Source organism: Taudactylus pleione, unplaced genomic scaffold, assembly GCF_031769625.1.
Source record: "Taudactylus pleione unplaced genomic scaffold, aTauple2 ptg000316l, whole genome shotgun sequence".
Lineage (NCBI taxonomy): Eukaryota > Metazoa > Chordata > Amphibia > Anura > Myobatrachidae > Taudactylus > Taudactylus pleione.
The window spans coordinates 1,334,470-1,354,404 of record NW_028284717.1 but is presented as its reverse complement, the minus strand read 5'-3'; the positions used below and the strand labels follow the sequence as shown (position 1 = coordinate 1,354,404).

The 19,935-nt window shown below is 42.8% G+C and overlaps 1 protein-coding gene across 1 annotated transcript in view; it reads right to left on the bottom strand.

The window, feature by feature from the left end:
• CTNNA2 (catenin alpha 2) overlaps positions 1–19,935 on the bottom strand; it is a 937,723-nt gene that overhangs the window by 82,803 nt on the left and 834,985 nt on the right. The window contains exon 12 of the mRNA XM_088442722.1: positions 4,940–5,086. Within this exon, the coding sequence (XP_088298848.1) occupies positions 4,940–5,086 (147 nt within the window). The remainder of the gene's footprint in view (positions 1–4,939; positions 5,087–19,935) is intronic.

Below are 19,935 nucleotides of genomic sequence, written 5' to 3'. Positions count from 1 at the left end.
CAAATTCAGCTTAATCTAGAATAACTTTTAAAACATGACAGATTAATGCTGTAAATTTAACAAAAGACCTTATCCTCTTTTTGAGTGCCCCGAAGGGTTATGTTTGAAAGATATTCTTGCAATATACAGCATTAACCGTGCAGGGTCATCTACCAGATGTATCATCGCTGTTGTTACTGTATATTTGCTCTCCGGTCATCACGAGAGAGAAACCAGATGATTCTTTTGCGATATAAACTTGCCCGGCGCCCTCTTACTAAACTACAAAGCACAAATGTATTTCAATTTGTTTTGTTTATTTGTCGTTTGTTTATCATTATATTATGATTTTTGTTGCTTTGTGTGGCACAGATGCTTTGCCCTGCAGCGTAACTGGCGCGGACACGCTTTCTTATTCACTTTGGTGTGCTGCCCAACAACAGACCTGGCATTGCTTCTGCTCTTTAGGGCTGATACAGCAGAGGACTCAGTTACAAAAACTAATGCAGATTCCGTTCTGTGCATGTGCGAGATAGCATGCAGGCCCTGCTATGCCTCTGCCTGATATGCAGAGGCATTTGCTGGGCATTGCGGGGGTGGGGACGGCATGCATTCCCAGAAATCGAAGCGTGTTGCATCCGTTCTCCAGTAGTGGTGAGGCCAGGGTCTGCATCCATGGACGCAGACCTCCTGGCCTCGCAGGCTGCCAGGACCCAGTCAGGCTGCGTTAGGCTTCAGCCTCCACAGTCTTCTCAAAGGAGAAACCATCGCGACCATCAGTCGCAACAATTGTGACCCCAGACTGCGACCTGGGATAGCAGATGCAGCAGAAAAGGTGTCAGACAACTTCTGCTGTATTTGCATTTCAGCCGGACGGAATTGCAAATCCACTTGTGTGTGGCTTTGCAATTTCATCCTCTGCTGAATCAGGCCCTGCAGTAAGTGCTGATATCTGTCATTTTGCAGATGGTGGAGGTGTTAATTAACACATGGGAAATATGGTGCATACAGTACCCTTGAGAAATGTGACCTAATAAACTTGGTAAAACATATCCATATGCCTGTGCAGGTAAACCCTTTTGCCCTGGGTGCCCCATTCGTACCTCCTACAGTATTTTTGCCCATACTGCCATGGTTAAAATTGCTCTGCCTCTACGTACACCTAGCAAGACACATTCTTATTTGGCAGAGGCGTCTTCTGAGAACGGGGACATGGACCATTTGCCCAGGGGTGCACAACCAAGAGATTTAGCAGCACACATCCATTGCGATTGGTATATTGTAGTTGATATCCTGGCGGTCACGATGCTGGTGCTCAGAGTGCCGGCGCCAGAATCCCGGCACTAGCATCCCTACTGACGGCATCCTGACAGTAAGTATTTGGGTTAGTGGGAGGGTTAGGGGCAAGGTTTATGCTGCGGGGGGAGAGAGGGTTAGGTTTAGGCTGCGTGAGGGAGGTTTAGGTTTAGGCTGTGGGCAGGGAGGATTAGGTTTAGTGGTAGGTACTTCCCGGCAGGTGTCGGTATCATAACCCAGTCGGGATTCTGACCGCCGGGATCCTGAGCGCCATCATTCCGTACCCAACCCCATTTGAAATATCTCTCTGTATCTGTATTGTTTAGAGGTCCGTTGAATGATCTCTGTTTTGTATATTGATCATTAAGATGCCCTCTGTATTGTATCAGTCATTCTCTCTGTATTGAAGCGAGGTCAGCAGAATGTGTAATTCACACTCTAGTGTAGAGATCTTAAACCCACCTCACATTACTTTTCAAGCTGAATTGGTATAAAAGATTTTAATTTTCTTGGAATTGCTGTCATTTTTGAGAAATAAATAGATTCTATCGGTATGCCGACTACATCCCCATTAGAATGCTCTCTCCATTATATAGAGGACATTCAAATGCTCTCTCTATTGTACAGTATAGTAGTTACTCAAATGCTCTCTGCATTGTATAGATGCAACTCTGCATTGTAATGAGGTCACTAATGCCGTCTGCATTGTATATAGGTCCCTTGAATGCTCTCTGCGTTGTGTAGAGGACACTCAAATGTCACTCACATGGCTACTCATATACATAGTATAAATGTCATTTGTATGCTCTCTTCATGGTATTAATATCACTGGAATGCTCTGTGCATGGTATTGAAATCACTGGAATGCTCTGTGCATGATATTGAGGTCACTGGAATGTCACTCACATGGTCACTCATATACATAGTATAGCTGTCACTTGTACGCTCTCTTCATGGTATTAATATCACTGGAATGCTCTGTGCATGAAATTGAGGTTACTGGAATGTTCTGTGCATGGAATTAAGCTCACTGGAATGTTCTGTGCATGGTATTGAGGTCACTGGAATGTTCTGTGCATGGTATTGAGGTCATTGGAATGCTTTGAGCATGGTATTGAGGTCACTGGAATGCTCTATGCATAGTATTGAGGTCACTGGAATGCTTTGTGCATGGTATTGAAGTCACTGGAATGCTCAGTGCATGGTATTGAGGTCACTGGAATGCTTTGTGCATGGTATCGAGGTCACTGGAATATTCTGTGCATGGAATTGAGCTCACTGGAATGCTCTGTGCATGGTATTGAGGTCACTGAAATGCTCTGTGCATAGTATTGAGGTCACTGAAATGCTCTGTGCATAGTATTGAGGTCACTGGAATGTTCTGTGCATAGTATTGAGGTCACTGGAATGTTCTGTGCATGGAATTGAGCTCACTGGAATGCTCTGTACATGGTATTGAAGTCACTGGAATGCTTGTACTGAGGTCACTCGACTGCACTCTACGCTGTATAGAGGTCACTCAAATGACACAGCACCCAGAAAGTGGGGTATTTCGGGGCTACATGGATATTTCTGGGCACCAACATTAGGAAAGGGAATGATCAGGGAGAATGAGAGTAGCTGCCAGCGATAGTAAACTACTAGTCCAGTCTGGAATGGACAACAGATCTAAGTGGTAACATGCAGGAATGTAGGGATTACAGTGGATCTCATCATGTAATGTTACACAGAAATTAAGATTACAGTATATTGCTCCACGTGACTGAGCTACTGAATGATAAATGCCATTTGCACACTGCCCCTGTTTATGTTCACAAATACATTAGGACCATATTATGTGTCTGTAATGCCCTTTTGGCTCACACCGTATTGCAAGACTATCGCATAGAATTAGTGACTGTAGAAATGTAATCATGGCTCTATACTGTCTAAAGTCCGGTACACTTGGTGGCAATCAGCAAGCAAAAATGTTGGCTTGTCTCCAATCATAAAACCTTACAGTTGGTATTATAGAATTGAAATAATTGAAACATTTATTCACAATAAGTCTAATCTATATTTTTATATATATATAATGATCTTTTATATGGGATATGATTACAAAGTCCCTGATTAATAGGTGGACCCAGTGTCGATGCTTCCGCAGTTGAGCGATTTAGTGCTCTGCACCTGTGCAAAAATTTCAGAGAAACCCCTTCAGCGCATGCGCACCACTGAGTGTACGCAGAGTTGCGAACGGAGCCGCTTGTAATAGAGTTGGCGGCGTTCCTGGAAGGTGACTGGGAGGTGGCCTGAAGTGAACGCAACAAAAGACCGCCTCATGGGCGTGCTATGTGAGTGGCACGGGCGCGTCAGTGTACGCGGCGGCATTCTCAAACAGAGCCGCAGCCACAGAGGCCATGCTTAGTGAAACTTCAGTAGGAGACACTGCGCCAGCCATAGGGCATCGTAAGTGTCGATGGTCAGTTGCGATGGTGTGCCGATGGTGGAGTGTTTGAGTGCACCAACGGGTTTCCACGGTCCACAGGCATTTAAAGTCGGCATCTCAGGGCTTGCAATCTCTGGTGCTCGCAATTACAGAAGGGGATAGGCTGAGATTAGCATTTGCTTATTATTGCAGCAGCGAATCCGAAGGAAATCGCAGCTGCACATGCATTAGCCTCCGTCTCTGAATCAGACCCAATGTTCCTCAAATTCGTGATGTTTATGTTCTCTATCTGCTAAGATATATTGATTAAGTTGGTATATTAAACAAAACAGAGAATTAAGATCAATCCCTTCAGCCCCTTCCTTGACACATACTTATCAATTTATCCTTAATCTGCGCTTCTACCTCAAACCAATCGCCGACTGATTCCTGGACGAGTTTAGCAGGTGAATGGACAAAGTGAATATCGGCAAAGTGAAGACATACATAGACACACACACAAATATGCAGTCTGTGCAATACACAGCAAAGCTATATATGTGTAGAGCCAGGTGTCCATTTACTTGATATCACTGAATTTGAGTTGTCCTTTCTCACATATGTTTGACTTTGGGCTGCAGAACTGACAGTCTCTCATCCATCAGGCTGATGAACATCCCGCTGTAAAGGTTGTGATCATGATCTTTTTGCTTTGATTTATGTACTGTGCGTTATTGCCTCTCGCTGACTCTCTTTGTAAAATGATAGGACACACACTGAGGTGGCAATGGGTTTGGAGAGACATAAGAAATAAAATGAAACGAAAGTCCCCGGAGGCCTACAACCTTCACATGACCCTCTCCTGCCCTTTTGTGCGATATCTTTGACATCTTGACAGGTTTAATAAGCACCCAGGAGGCGGCAAAACAAGACAAAAAGATCCAAGCAATCTTTCGAGCTTTGCTAAAATGCTACAGAATGCATAAAGAGCCGAGCAAAGGCGCTACTCCCAGAGAGAGTCAAGGCAACAGCCATTAATACCAATTTCCAGCTAAATAAAACACTAACTAAATGGGCCATATCTCAGATTCTGCACTGTATATCACAGTTTGTGCACAGATCTTTAGCACCAAACTTTACACAAATTGCAAGCAAGGGCAGTCATAAAGCCACTCCAAGCAGAGAGAATTAGGAACTCCTTTGAAATGATGGAATACAAAGTTATTAGAGAGTCAGATTAAAGGTGGCATTACTTACCATGGTTGAGTCCCTGCTTCCGTTTCCGAAAAGAGCTCCTTCAGCACAGGAGGGGAGTAGGTTGAGGGAAAGTTGACTATCCCTGCCTCCAGCTATGACATCACCTGCTACGTCATAAAAGGTAGTGAAAGTGCTCTGCACTCCGGGCTGATTTTCAAGAGATATAGAAGAGAGAAAGTGTAAGAGAGTAAAAGAGAGGAATTTTTAGGCTTCTTCAGAAAAAAGGATAATATAAAATATGAATAGGGTTCTATATATATATATACATATATATATATATATATATATATAAAAAAAATTATACTCTCATCTAACGTTAACGTTCTAGGCTCTTATACAGACTCATTATTAACTAAATGTTAAACTCTAGAGGGTCTCCTGCATTTTGGGAAAATTGGAAAGATTTGTTGCTAAACTGGGAAATGTTTTTGGTGGCAAACACAGAAATTTGTCATGTTACACATTTGTGGATATAAAGTTTTACAGAATTCAACTAACTTTTCAAGAGAAGCCAAAGGGCAGAGCATTTTGACCACAATTAGAGGCAGCTGGCGATGTCATTACTAGGGATGGGTGAATAGTTTATTGGCATAGTCAACGTCAATTTTATTTTTTATTTCTAAAACAATTAAACAAAAAAAATATTAATAATGAGACCTTCAAAATCTACGGCTGATATGAAAATTAGAAATAAGCATGAAAACCTGAACATCACTGAATTTTCAGGATCATTAAGAAATATCAGCCTATTGCCTTATTCATATAGATCTTGGGCTTCAGAAAGTATGGCTCGGATTTGTGTCCTGTCCATTCACCCATCCGTAGTCAATGCAGATATTGTTAAATTGACAAAGGGTCTATATATCAGATTTATGGGTGTGGTTTTCTGGCATTTTATGGCTATATAAATGACAACAATAGCACATAAAATATGTCATAATATATGTATTCCACAATTTTTCCCATTTATATAGTATATATGATGCCATTATATTGTTTTATTTAGTGAAGAAATTTGCAAAGTTCAATAACAATAAATTATTTAATTAATTACAGACATTTATATTGGTTATAATTTAAATGTAAATTCATCTAATGTTCCCAAAGGCAACATAACAATGGAGTGTATTTCCAAATAAGCGTTTTATTTATTTATGCACTTTATTTTTTCTTATTAAAGCATGTACTACAATTACTACCCTATATTTGCTTGCTTTTTGTCTTATGCTATATGTAATTCTGAGAATCCAGAACCATCTTTGCTGATTGAAAAGTAACATTATAAACTGTAAAAAGTTTGCTTTCATATGTGTGTACAGTATGCGAGTGTTTTTAGAATAATAATTTTTAGCATTATTTCAAATTCACCATTTATTTAACTTGTAAAGATATAACATAATTTATTTTGTTATTTACACTGTCTACTCAGTTACAAAGTCAGTTTGGAGCCAAGTTATATTATCTAATAATAAAAGTTTATCACCTTGATAGCAAAATTAATTACTTGACCTTCTACATTCTCTTCAGCTGCTGCCTACACAAATCACTTCCTCTAATACATATTGCACAATGTTTCATTTTAAAAATACATCTTAGAAAAAAATGAATTTGGAACTGAAAACGAAGTATATAGAAGACAAAAAAATGCCTAAAAAATGGATTACTGTTTGGACAGGACAACACCAAGAATATAAACTTGTCCTGAATGAATGTTAATGTGATCCAATTGTATTTCCTAAATCATCTTAGGGACAGGTATGTGTTTTTTATTAAAACATTTTCATATATTGTTATTTCAGTTATTGCTATTTCAGTTTTAACATAAAATACATTATTAATCCAATTAATACATTCAGAAAATGGAATGATCCTGCCATTGGTAAATATGATAGTGCCAAGATTAACCAGCAGGTACTACAAAATAATACAACATTCATTTTATTTCTAAGAGTACCATGAAGTTTTATTTATTTTATTTAATTTTTGTGGTAATGTATTTATGCATTCTTATGTCACTTTCTTCTTTTTTTTATGCAATTTTTAGCATCAATAAATCATGTTATTTGTTTGTTTTATTTATCTAATGAAAGCAAAAAATATTTCTAAAATGTCCTCAACACAGACTAAAATTTAGAAGTCCCACGGAATGTATGGATTTGCAGAATTCAAAGATGAATGCAAGCTGTACTTGAAGACATGGAAAAAAGTTAAAAATGTATAAGAAAATAAGACAATAACAGCAGGCTGGATATGTTTACTCATTCTTTGCAAACTAGAATTTAGCTGCTGTTGTTGCTTTTGTATAATTACCCACTTAAATATATCAATATTGTTTTTTTAACATAAGGTGCTTTTTTAGATTCTTAGATACTTTTTTGTTAGATTCTTAAGATATTTGAAAAAAATATTTAATACTTAAAATACAGAAAAAAATCATATCTGATATTTAAGTAATAATACATTTAATATTTCAGTTAGTAATGTGCTTAAATTTACTTCACTCTTCCTGTCATATTTTATGAAATTCATTAATTAAGAGTTTTAAAAAGAGAAAAAAGAAAAAACAGGGGCATTTGCAACCATCCTACATGGTAAAAATGGATTATGCAGCTGATGACTATGTCTAGCATCCTAAGGTATATTTTGCCTGACATGAGGCACCTACTGTATGAATAGGGAAAGATATATCAATTTTTATGATTTATGTAATAATAACTGCAATTGTATTTGTTATATAAAAGTATTTATATCTGCAGGCTGCTAAGAATTATGTAAAAATGTTGCAAAGCTGGCTGTTAGGTGAGTAAAATCACTAATTTGAGTAAAAGTAATTGTGCTTTGGGTGCCATTAAATTCTCATCACATTTTTTATACACATACTTTGCTCAGAAGCAGTTCCCAAAAGTATGTGTTCAGTTCAGTTGCAACAATAGGATAAATAATTTTACGTTATTTTCTGTGATGATAATAAGGTAGTAAGGCACAACTCAGAATATATTACAAGATAATCAAAAGATAATTACAGCCTTGTTCAAAAGAAAGGACAGAGAAAAACATGCTGTACGGTTATGGATACGAATATATTACAACCTGCCGTGTTGGACATATTCAAGTTAATAGAACATAATGCAAGGCTGGATCACACATAAACAATAGCACAATTGGTAGAACATGTTTAATATTTATATGGATCTCTCACTAATGTATCTATAATGTAATTATTTGTTTTGACATCACTGTTGCTTACTTGATGTAGGACATTTACAGAATAATTTAATTTAATATGTAATATGCAGAGATTTAGAGTTTATAAATTATTTCAAAATTGTTTAATAAACATGAATGTAAGTACTGCATGTGTATATGTAAAATAGTTAATTTATAGCAAATAGGTTAGTGGCATTATATAAATTGATAATTGGTTAAAAAATGTATATTATGATTGACAAAAAAATAATAAATAGGCACATAATGATAGAGTTCACCATTATGTATGATGTATGTCAGTAGGTATACTAAAAATTATTTATGTCCACTGTGAGGTAATAGTTTGAAATCAAGAGTTTCTGCATTTTTAACTGATAAAAATATTTTTAAATGAAAGTACCAAGGGATTTTCTATGCAGTCAAATGTTTTGGAATTTGTAGTGTAAGTCCTTGAGAAATGCGGATGTGTAAAGCTACCCCTATCCCTTCAAAGTATCAATCTGATGAAGAACACGTTCATATAGTGCGATTTGGTGACTTGAAGACAATAGGTTACTTTGCATAAGTCAAACTAAGAGAATTATTTAACAAATCTGTCTTTTAAAATGGTCATTTGAATTTTTTAAAGAGAAAATTCAAAAATGTTCCGAATGTAAAATTCGGAAAATAAAAATGTAAGCAACCGGGTGTTTTTAAAAGTGAATGTTACTATTTTGAGTGGCAAGTCTAAAGGGCCACTGAGGAAAATCTGAGCGGAGACTCCTCGTACTTGCTGGAGACCCCCAGATTAAATGGATCAGCATTCCTGGTCACCACATGCCACCTTGCCACATAGCAACGTCATGGGTTGTTCTGGCAGTAGCCACACCACTTAAGGGCTGTTATGTTTGGTCCATCAATTGGGTCGACGGGTTCATATTTTATAAATATATAAGGATAGATAGGATAGATAGATCAAACATAGCAACTTTTTACCACAAAAATAAAAGCTGGAATTAAAGAAGAAGAAAAATATAAAACAAAATATATTCAAGCAAAAGTTCAGGATTCAGTATTAAACAGTGTAGAGAGAACAATGAGAGAGGGAAGCTTTGCAGTAGATGAGAGTGCAAGAGAAGTCATTCAGGAACTAGCAATGCTGGTAGAAAGTGTAAAGAGGGCATTTGTTAGCGGTTGAGAGGGGTCCGGATATGTAAGTAGAGAACAAATAGATATAATATAAGATAAAGCAGCTCAGAACAGAAGAAGAACATTTTTGTGAGTCCCAGATGTTTAATGTCAAGCCACAAGAGACAAGGACTAGGTTCATGTTTTTCAGATAAATTGAGATTTTTTTTTTTGAGCATTTCAGACCAGAAAGCTTGAAAGAGAAAAAATCAAGAGGTTTTCCTAGAATATCATGTAGAAGATTAGAAAAAGATTAAAAGACTCAATATACAATCCACAGCCATTTTCAATGTTTAATTAAACAAATACCAAAATGTATGAATCATGGGCCAGGGTAAGTGGGGGTTGCTAAACTTTATGAGCGACAAGGTTAGGATATTGAGGAACAGAAATTCCTAGCATCAAAGATTTCCAAGCAGGATTTTTTGGCGGGAGTGGGGGGGATATTTGGAAATAAATAAATATGGCTGGGCATCAATTTCATTGATAGATTAAATTTTTATTACAGTTCTAGAGAGCCTAGAACTGAGCCAGTTCCAGAAAAAAATCTATTAAGAGTGGTCATGATGCCTAAGATACAGAGAGGCGGAACAATATATAAGATCGGAGCGTCAAAACAATCAGATTGAAAAGTAGCAATAGAGGATCTGATTCAGCAGAGGTTAGAGTTGCTATCGCAGTTGCTAACATCGTAGCAGCTGCAATAGCACTAATATGGTAATGCAGCAGGAGGCGTTACGCCTCCTGCATGCATTGCTGATCCAAGTTGCGTTGTACAACGCAACATTAGACCATCTGCGCGTTCATCGGCCGACTAAGTGACCCATGGGGAAACACAAGTTGGCCGCCGCAAATGCACTAATGAGGCCAGGAAATCTCCGTCAGCCGACGGAGATCCTGGCCTCGTCACTCCCCCCCCCCAAAGGCGGCGACACACCTCCGGTTTGGGAAACGGCGGCCGTCGCTGCCCCCTCCCTGACTGACAGTCTGCAGTCTGCTGCCACACTACGTGCGACATCGCAGACCCGCACTGTACATGCACACTAGGGGTCCGGCGCAAATTCCCGACCATTGGGAATCTGTGAGATTTCTTCTCCTGCATCCTCTGCTGAATCAAGCCCAGAGAGAAGATGTGCAAAAAAGTAGGGAAATACTCTATAGAAAAGTGCCAATGATAATAATCAGAATAATTGTAATAATAAACATAAAGTTCACCAAAATGAATAAAAAAAGAAAAAAACGATGCTGTTAATTTAAAATAAAAATAGCTCTGATACCTAAATAACAATAAAAATGTTAATAGTAATTGCAGTGTTTCCTACTTGAACTCATACCTTGAATTGACATACAGTAGAACGTTTCCTAATCCATGATCATCCTGTTATAAATATCTCATTATCACCCTAATATAAATATTCTATAATTACATGTTTTATTGTTTTCACATACGACATACAAGATTACAGAGCTGTACATCACATCATTATCACTGTGACACAAGGGACACACTGACGTGTCCAAGGGCACCTGAGCAGGATTCAAATCCGAGTCTCCTGTAAGTATATCAGTGTCATTATGATATAGTCAGTGCATGAGAACCACATAGACTTTTTTATTTATTTTATATGTAACAATAAATGTCTGTATATTAAACTGAAAGGATACTACTTATTTACAGGCTAATAGGGGTCCATTCATGATGCTAATTATCGGGGGCTGGACGGCCCCCGATTATTAGGTATCCAACTTGCTGCGTACAGCAGCGGTGGATACATAGACACAGGAACAATTCAACATTGCTCAGCTGCAGAGACAGCTGGTCCGAAGATCTGCGCTCTCTTCGATTTCTAAAACTGATGCTTCCCGCAGCAGTGTAAACTAGCACTGCCAAGTCTGACTCGGCTACTGCGCATGCGAGAACGCCAGATCACGCATGCGCAACCTCTGGCGGAAGGAGCCAGATGGGATTGGTCTTCCCAACCCGGGACTCCTTCCCATAGAAAGGAGCTGCGGTTGGTAACAAGCGCCATCTGAAGATAGCGTACGTTCCCGCAGTCAAAGTGCCAAATATATTATTATCGGATGGATTTAGGTCCCCATCAGTGGCGGCTCCAGAGGTGGGACTGCAACGCAATCCAAAATTCAAATAGGGGAGCCACACCAACTGCCAGTGAGTCCTGGGCGGCAATGTTGGGCAGTGGACTGTGCTGCAGCCCCACCTCTGGTCCCCATATTAGTGTATGGGGACAGCGGGCCTGAAAGGTAAGCAGGAGATATCAGTGATATCTCCGGCGTTACCTTTATCATGAATAGCCCATACTTTCCAACACTCCCTCATTGTGAGGGAGACTCCCTGAAATAGCAGCAATCTCCCTGTCTCCCTGAACAGTCTAGCAATCTCCCTGATTGTGCCTTACCCCCCTTATGCAGCTGTTATTTATATAAAATAAGAGATATATTCATTCAAATGGGATCATTAGTATAATTTCCCAGCATTGGTTATATATAAGGCACAATGGGCCTGATTCAGAGCCGTTCGCTATTTGCGGTCGTTCGTTCAAAAACAAGGGGTGGCTATTCAAATGATCTGTTCGCAAATTGCAGTCTGTTCACACCTCTAAGTCTGAACGAGCGAGCAAAACATACGCTCGTTTATTTGATAAAAACGCCCCCTGGCCGCACGCACCATACGTCATGTCCGCTATTTATTAGATTAATCGAGTACATCGACCAGCGTATGAACTGCTCGCTATTCTTGTGGTTGGTGTTTGCTACCACAAATTTGTGAGCAGTTCTGGCTATAAAATAACCCAGTGACATGGTCAATGACGCTGCTGTATTAATTATGCACACCCATAAAACGCCCGTTTTGACCTTTAAGCACGCCTGCGTTCGGTTCTCCACTCCCCATTTTCAAGCACCTTCCCCTGTTACCACCCACATACGCCTCATTCTGTCACTCAAAATAGCAGGCACTGGCTATATAGGGTACAAACGATTTTTGGCCGCACAGACTTGTTCGCGCATGCGTACTAAAAACCGTACGCATGCGCAGATGTGCGAACATCACTCGGAACGAGCGTACTGCCGCTAACGAGCGGCTCTGAATGAGGGCCAATGATCCCTATGGCTACATTAATTTTTTAAAAAGTATCAGTGTGTTTTCATCAACACATAGATCTTACTGACTGCTTTGGGGCTTGTTTACATGTGGATGTAAGTCAGGTTTATGTCACGCCTCTCAGATGTAGCAGTACACGCCCATCACATGTATGACACGCCTCTCAGATGTAGCAGTACACGCCCATCACATGTATGACACGCCTCTCAGATATAGCAGTACACGCCCACTTTACCGCCACGCTCATAGGTGCTGCTCTCACACTCTCCCTGAAATGCTTTTTCAATAGCAGGTAAGCATGGAATAGCCCTTACACTTTTAATTTTCACCTGCTTTTGTGATGATGAATGGACCCCATAGTAACATAATTCAGTTCAGAGATGCATTTATCTCATGTCTTTCAAGCTGCTTTTTTGTCCCAAGAAGTAATTTGGGATTTTTATTGAGCAATAGAAGGAATTATGAGATACTGAATTTCAGATTGGGATTGTGGGAATGACATGAATACATTTTGCTATGGAGGGGGGAACATTCTCTATCTTTTTCTCACTTTAGAAAAAGTCGAACATGTTCCATCATATAAACCCGACGTAGTAATTTGTTACACAGTGCCCCTGCAGCACCCACACAAAGGGCAGTCAGTAGGTTCTTGCCATAGTGGTGTCCTTACGTGTGACCAAAGACCTTATTGGATTACAGAGTGTCACACTTGTCCATCTGTGGGTATAGTATCACGTACACACAAATGGCACGTGTTGTTAATAGGAAAAATTATCTAATTACTAATTAGATCTGACTTGTTCAACATGGTACATGCAACCTGTAATGAAATAGCTATAAACTATATTCTATAAAGGAATAAAAACATCCAAATAACCCACGATTCTGCCTTTTTCTATTTGTATGTAATTATGGGCTAAATTAGTAATATTCCATTTATTTTGCTTAATTTCCTACAGTACATCTGACAAGCCTCATTCTCTCTTTTTTAATAAGGGAGGATACTACTATACAAGTCATACTTGCCTACTCTTGAAAAAGCATTTCAGGGAGATTACGAAAGCAGCACCTATGAGCGTGGCGGTAAAGTGGGCGTGTACAGCTACATCTGAGAGGCGTGTCATATACCTGACTTACATCCAAGTGTAAATGAGCCCCAAAGCAGTTAGTAAGAATCACTTGTTAATGAAAACACTGATACTTTAATCAGAAAATGCATGTAGCCATAGGGATCATTGTGCCTTATAACCAATGCAAGGAAATTATACTAATGATCCCATTTGAATGTATACATCTCTGTTTTATACTATTATAACAGCTTCATAATGGGGGTAGTGTGCTATCAGGGAGATTGCTAGACTCTTCAGGGAGACAGGGAGATTGCTACTATTTCAGGGAGTCTCCCTGGCAATCAGGGAGAGTTGGCAAATACAGTATGATACAAGGTGTACCAAAAACATACATAAAATCCCCTAAAACTATTTCCATGCTGCCACATATACAATAGGTACGAGCCTGGACTCCTGATTGAGGCGATATCATTGAGGACTCCTGATTGAGGCAATATCATTGAGGACTCCTGACTGAGGCGATACCATTGAGGACTCCTAATTGAGGCGTTTTCATTGAGAACTCCTGATTGAGGCGATATCATTGAGGACTCCTGATTGAAGCGATATCATTGAGGACTCCTGATTGAGGCGATATCATTGAGGACTTCTGATTGAGGAATTTCATTGAGGACTCCTGATTGAGGCGATATCATTGAGGACTCCTGATTGAGACGATATCATTGAGGACACCTGATTGAGGCGATATCATTGAGGACTCCTGATTGAGGCGATATCATTGAGGACTCCTGATTGAGGCGATATCATTGAGGACTCCTGATTGAGGCGATATCATTGAGGATTCCTTATTGAGGCGATATTATTGAGGACTCATGATTGAGGCAATATCATTGAGGATTCTTGACTGAGGTGATATTATTGAGGACTCCTGATTGAAGCGATATCATGCCTTTCTCTCTGCCTATGCATGGTAGATGCAGACTGTAAAGTGTCTGCAAACAAGAAAAGTCACCCTGGGAATCCTGCATGTGTCTGGAACGCATCTTGTTGGGCAACACTTTAGTCACTGTTTTCGAGGGCAGGGGGGCATTTACATGAAAATCATCAAGAGATTCAATTCATCTTCTGCATAATTATCTATAATTACATCAGTATCCCAAGAAAACTGAAACTACATAATTTCTGAACTAAAATGATGGTTAGAGCACATGTGTTCATTTAATACAGAGATAAAATATATATCCATACTTGCCTACCCTCCTCTTGACAGAAAGCCTCTTGAAATCGGATGCCGCTCCTGGCCCCCCGGAAAGGCAGGCAAGCCTCCTGGCATCCCCGACCCATCCACCCCCCCCCCTCGCAGTTACAGTTTAAACCTCGGCAGAGGGGGGACGGTGACACGCCCTTAATATCGGCATTGTGGAAAGGGGGCAGGGTCACAATGATGAATTTGCACGCCACCCCTATGCCCCGCCCCCAATGGTGCTTCATCTGCTGGGCCATGCCTCCTTTTACAGCGACACGCCCCCCCCCTCTGTGAAAGCCCGACAGCTCCCTCCCTGAAGGAGTCCCACCCCTAGTGTATGAATTAACCAATCCACAGTGTGCATTACTGCAAAACAAGTCTACCAATCTGTCAGTCACTCTATGTTGTTAGCACCGCCTACCTAATATTGCTTCCGAGAATAGAAAGACAACATGATAAAGACTTCAGCTATGCTGTGTATATGTAACTCCATAATTCCCAACCTTTGATATACAGTAATGCTATACAGTAGTTTTAAGTGCCCTGTAAATAAAATGGTGTTATGCCATGTTCCATATGCAAGGAGGAATCACCAAGTATTCTGATGACAGCATACTGTGATGTATAAATCGTACTGAAAGTCAGTTTAGGATTGGCTTTTTGTAATGGGGTCTTCCCATGCCACGATTTCTGTACTGTTTCCCACGTGAAGTCTTGTGAGCGAAGAGAAGTGAATTGCAGCCAGAGGCAGGAGAGGATGGTAAGAGAAGCTATCATGGGTCAGACACCAGCATCTCTATTTAGGAAAACGCTGCAGTCACTTCTTCTCTCATCAGCAGAACTTTCTTTTAACAGTGCATCTAACTGGCTTCTCGTCAAGTAGGCTAGCTTATGGCAGAGGTCTCCGTGCATATTAATGACGTACAGTGAGTGGGGAAGATAGCAAGTTCCGAAACTGGGCAGTTTGCAATTAAAGAGGCATTAGAGGCTAGATTCATTGGATGCAGGGAACCATGGCAGAGTGTCACGGAAGGTGCTGTGTGGCGATTTGGGAATTGGCCAGAGGAGGCCCATTATTATAGTAACACTGTTATGTGTGTTATACTGTATATATATAGGTGACCCACGTGTTCCAGGAGGTCAGGAAATCTGCATCCGATCAGCAACTGGGATTGTGTCTTATTCTAATTTACAGCACACGCAGCATTAGACTTTAAAGTGCAACTTACTATTTAGCAATGTGGTGCCAGCAGTGGCGTAACTAGGGCAGGGCCACCGGAGCTCTGGCCCTGGGCGCCATGGTACCATCGGCGTGGGGGGGTTGCCACCGGCCCCGCGGTACAGGCCCACCCTAGTTAGCCAGTGTTGTGCAGACCGCAGTGAGGGCCTGATTCAGACTTTATGGGTCTTGCACCAAAGGGGACGTGCTGTCGATGGTGATTGATAGCACCCCCCCTTTGGTGGGCGTGCCGGGGGCATGGCTGCCCAGACGGAGGCGTTCCCATGGGAGCGCCTACCTTCTGGGGCTGGCCCCACTGACATCACTAGTGATGTCAGTGGGAGTGCTTTTGGCTCTGATAGAGCTCTGATAGAGCCAAAGCACTCCAGGGCTTGCAGCAGACAAGACCCTACCACAAGGGTCTCGTCGCAAGCCCGATGGTCGCGATGGTCTTGACCATCGCGACCATAATTTTGGCCGCTCGTTATAGCTGTGGGTGGTCACCCACAGCTATGCGAGCGGCCACGAGGCCGCTCTTAAATTCAGAGGGACGGCCCTGATTCAGAGCGAGCGCTCTATCAGAGCGTCCGGCTCTGAATCAGGGACTGAGTGTGGTAGCACTACACATTTACACACACACGTCGGTGCTGGCGGCGATGTTTGTGTTTCACATACATGCCTACTCTCCCGATTTGATCGGGAGCCTCCTGAAAATCGGGTGCTGCTTCTGGCCCCCCAGAAAAGTAGGCTTGTCTCCCGGCCCCTCCAGTCCCCCCCGCCATACTTACCCAAACACCCGCAGCAGGGGAGACTGATGACACGATTCTCACTGAATCGCGTCATCATGACCCTGCCCCCTGCTCCACAATACCAGAAATTTCGGCATTATGTAGTGGGGGTGGGGCCAAAATGATGCGAGTAAGTGGCTCCGCCCCTAGCACCACCCCAAACGGCACTTCTTGTCCCGGCTACACCCCCTTTTGCCGGCCCCGCCCCCCTGCTAAGCCGACCTGGTTGCTCCCTCCCACAAGGGGAAGCCAGGATATCGGCAAGTATGGTGTATCAGCAGCCAATGAGAGTCAGACAGACTCTTTGGCTGCTGTGCCCACTGCCAGAGCTGGGCTGGAGCTCACTTATGAGCTCCGTCTTCCGGCTCCTGCAGTGGGTGATGGGAGAGACGTCATGACGTCTCTCCCATAGGACCGACCGGGAGGACGGAGACGGAGGAGCAGACTGCTGCTGGTGCGGCAGGAGCGGGGATTCAGGTAAGTCTATTTTTTCTGTTTTATGTGTGTATGTCTATGTGTGATCACTACTGGGGGCCTGCATAAGGAGAACCACTACTGGGGGGCACTGTGTAAGGGGCACTAATGGGGGCCTGCATAAGGGGGTTCACTACTGGTGGCACTGGGCACTAATGGGGGCCTGCATAAGGGGGACCACTACTGGGGGGAGGACTGTGTAAGGGGCACTCATGGGGACCTACATAAGTTGTACCACTACTGGGAGGGGCACTGTGTAAGGGCCACTAATGGGGGCCTGCATAAAGGGGATCAATACTGGGGGCATTGGGCACTAATGGGGGCCTGCATAACGGGGACCACTACTGGGGGGGCACTGTGTAAGGGGCACTAATGGGGGCCTGCATAAGGGGGATCACTACTGGGGTACTGTATAAGGGGCACTAATGGGGGCATGCATAAGGGGGACCACTACTTGGGGCATTGTATACTGGGGTACTGTATAAGGGGCACTACTGGGGGCCTGCATATGGGGGACCATTACTGGGGGCACTGCATAGAGGGGACTGTATAAGGGGCACTACTGGGGGCCTGCATAAAGGGGACCACTACTGGAGGCACTGCATAGGGGGGACTGTATAAGGGGCACTGCTTAGGGGGAACTGTATAAGGGGCACTGCATTAAGGTGCATATGGAATGGAACGAAATGTTCCCAGAGTGCCGAGAAAGGGGTGTGTGTCATGTTGACATGACCCATTTTTCAGTGACCATGTCCCTTGCTGCATGTGGCCAAGGCCATTTTTCGCCGTGTGCACCTAAGGGGGGGGCTCCTTTTTTCAACTTGCCCTGGGCTCCATATACCCTATTTACGCCACTGGATGCCAGGCTATTTATTATAGAAACATAGAATTTGACACCAGATAAGAACCACTTGGCCCATCTAGTCTGCCCCATGTCATTTGGAATGGGTACGATATACCGTCGGCCGCATGGCAGCCCGACAGGAGCAGAGTTCGAAGCAGCGGAAGCCCGACAGTGCTGGAAATCCCGATCGTAAGGTAAGTATAGACTAACCTAACCTAACCCCCCTAACCCTCCTTAGGGGTGCCTAACCCTAACTTCCCCCCTAAGTGCCTAACCCTAATCCCCCCTCTAAGTGCCTAACCCTAACCACCCCCTTCCCCGCTGCCTAAACCTAAGTCCCCCGTGGGAGTGGTGCCTAACCCTAAGTCCCCCCCGGGGGTGCCTAACCCTAACCCTTCCTCCCCCTAGCCTAACCCTAACCCTCCCGGGGGGTGCCTAACCCTCCCCCCCCACGGCTGTTCGCTCGCGGCACCCGGTATCACTACGATCGTGATGCCGGGCGCCGGTCTCCCGGCGTCGGGGAAATGCGGGCGTCTACATCTAGACGCCCGGCATTTCACCCATGCTGGGATAAGACTGTCGGGAAGCCAGCTGCCGGTATTTAGGCAGTCGGCTTCCCGATTGCTTCCCTGTCATTTACCCATTATTACCCTTGTCAGTGTCATGCCCATGTACTGCCAGCCTAGATACCATTTACCTATTACACTTGTCAACGTCATACCCATGTACTGCCAGTCTATATGCAATTCACCCACTACCCATGTACTGCCAATACATATTTTATTTACTCATTACCCTTGTCAATGTCATACCCATGTCCTGCCATCCTCTATACCATTTACCCATTACACTTGTAACATCATGCCCATGTCCTGCCATCCTCTACCATGTACCCATTACCCTTGTCAATGTCTTGTCCACATACAGCCAGTCTCTATACCATTTACCCATTACACTTGTAACGTCATGCCCATGTCCTGCCATCCTCTACCATGTACCCATTACCCTTGTCAATGTCTTGTCCACATACAGCCAGTCTCTATACCATTTACCCATTACACTTGTAACGTCATGCCCATGTCCTGCCATCCTCTATACCATTTACCCATTACACTTGTCAATGTCTTGTCCACATACAGCCAGCCTCTATACCATTTACCCATTTCTCTTGTCAATGTCTTGTCCACATACAGCCACCCTATATACCATTTACCCATTACACTTGTAACATCATGCCCATGTACTGCCATCCTCTATACCAGTGGTTCCCAAACTGTATGCCAAGGCACCCTGGGGTGCCTTGGGACACTTGCAGGGGTGCCTCAGGTTGGGGATTCAACACCAAATCAAATTATTTATGGTCAATGTAATGTAAATATGTGGACAAACAGAAGCACAAACCTGTCCCCACCACATAACTGAGCCTAAGGAAGACAGGTAAGCACAATTTACTACTTTAAAAAAAAATTCTGAACTTCTCAATAACAGACTTTTGGCTTAGGGGTGCCGTGAAAACAATGCTGATGCTCTAGGGTGCCGTGGTTCAAAAAAAGTTTGGGAACCACTGCTCTATACCATTTACCCATTACACTTGTACAGGGCCGGATTAAGGGCAGGGCGACAGGAGCAGTCGTCCTGGGGCCCCCACACATACGGGGCCCCCACACACTATTCCCGATCCCCGGCCGCTGCTGTCCCCCGGCAGCTCAGCTGTTCTCTTACAGCAGCTGCCGAGGACTCAGCAGACTCACTACAGTGAGTCACTGTAGCGAGTCTGCTGAGTCCTCGGCAGCCGCTGTAAGTGTGACAGTCACAGTCTCGCAAGATTATGACGTCAAATCTCGCGAGCCTGTGGCTGGT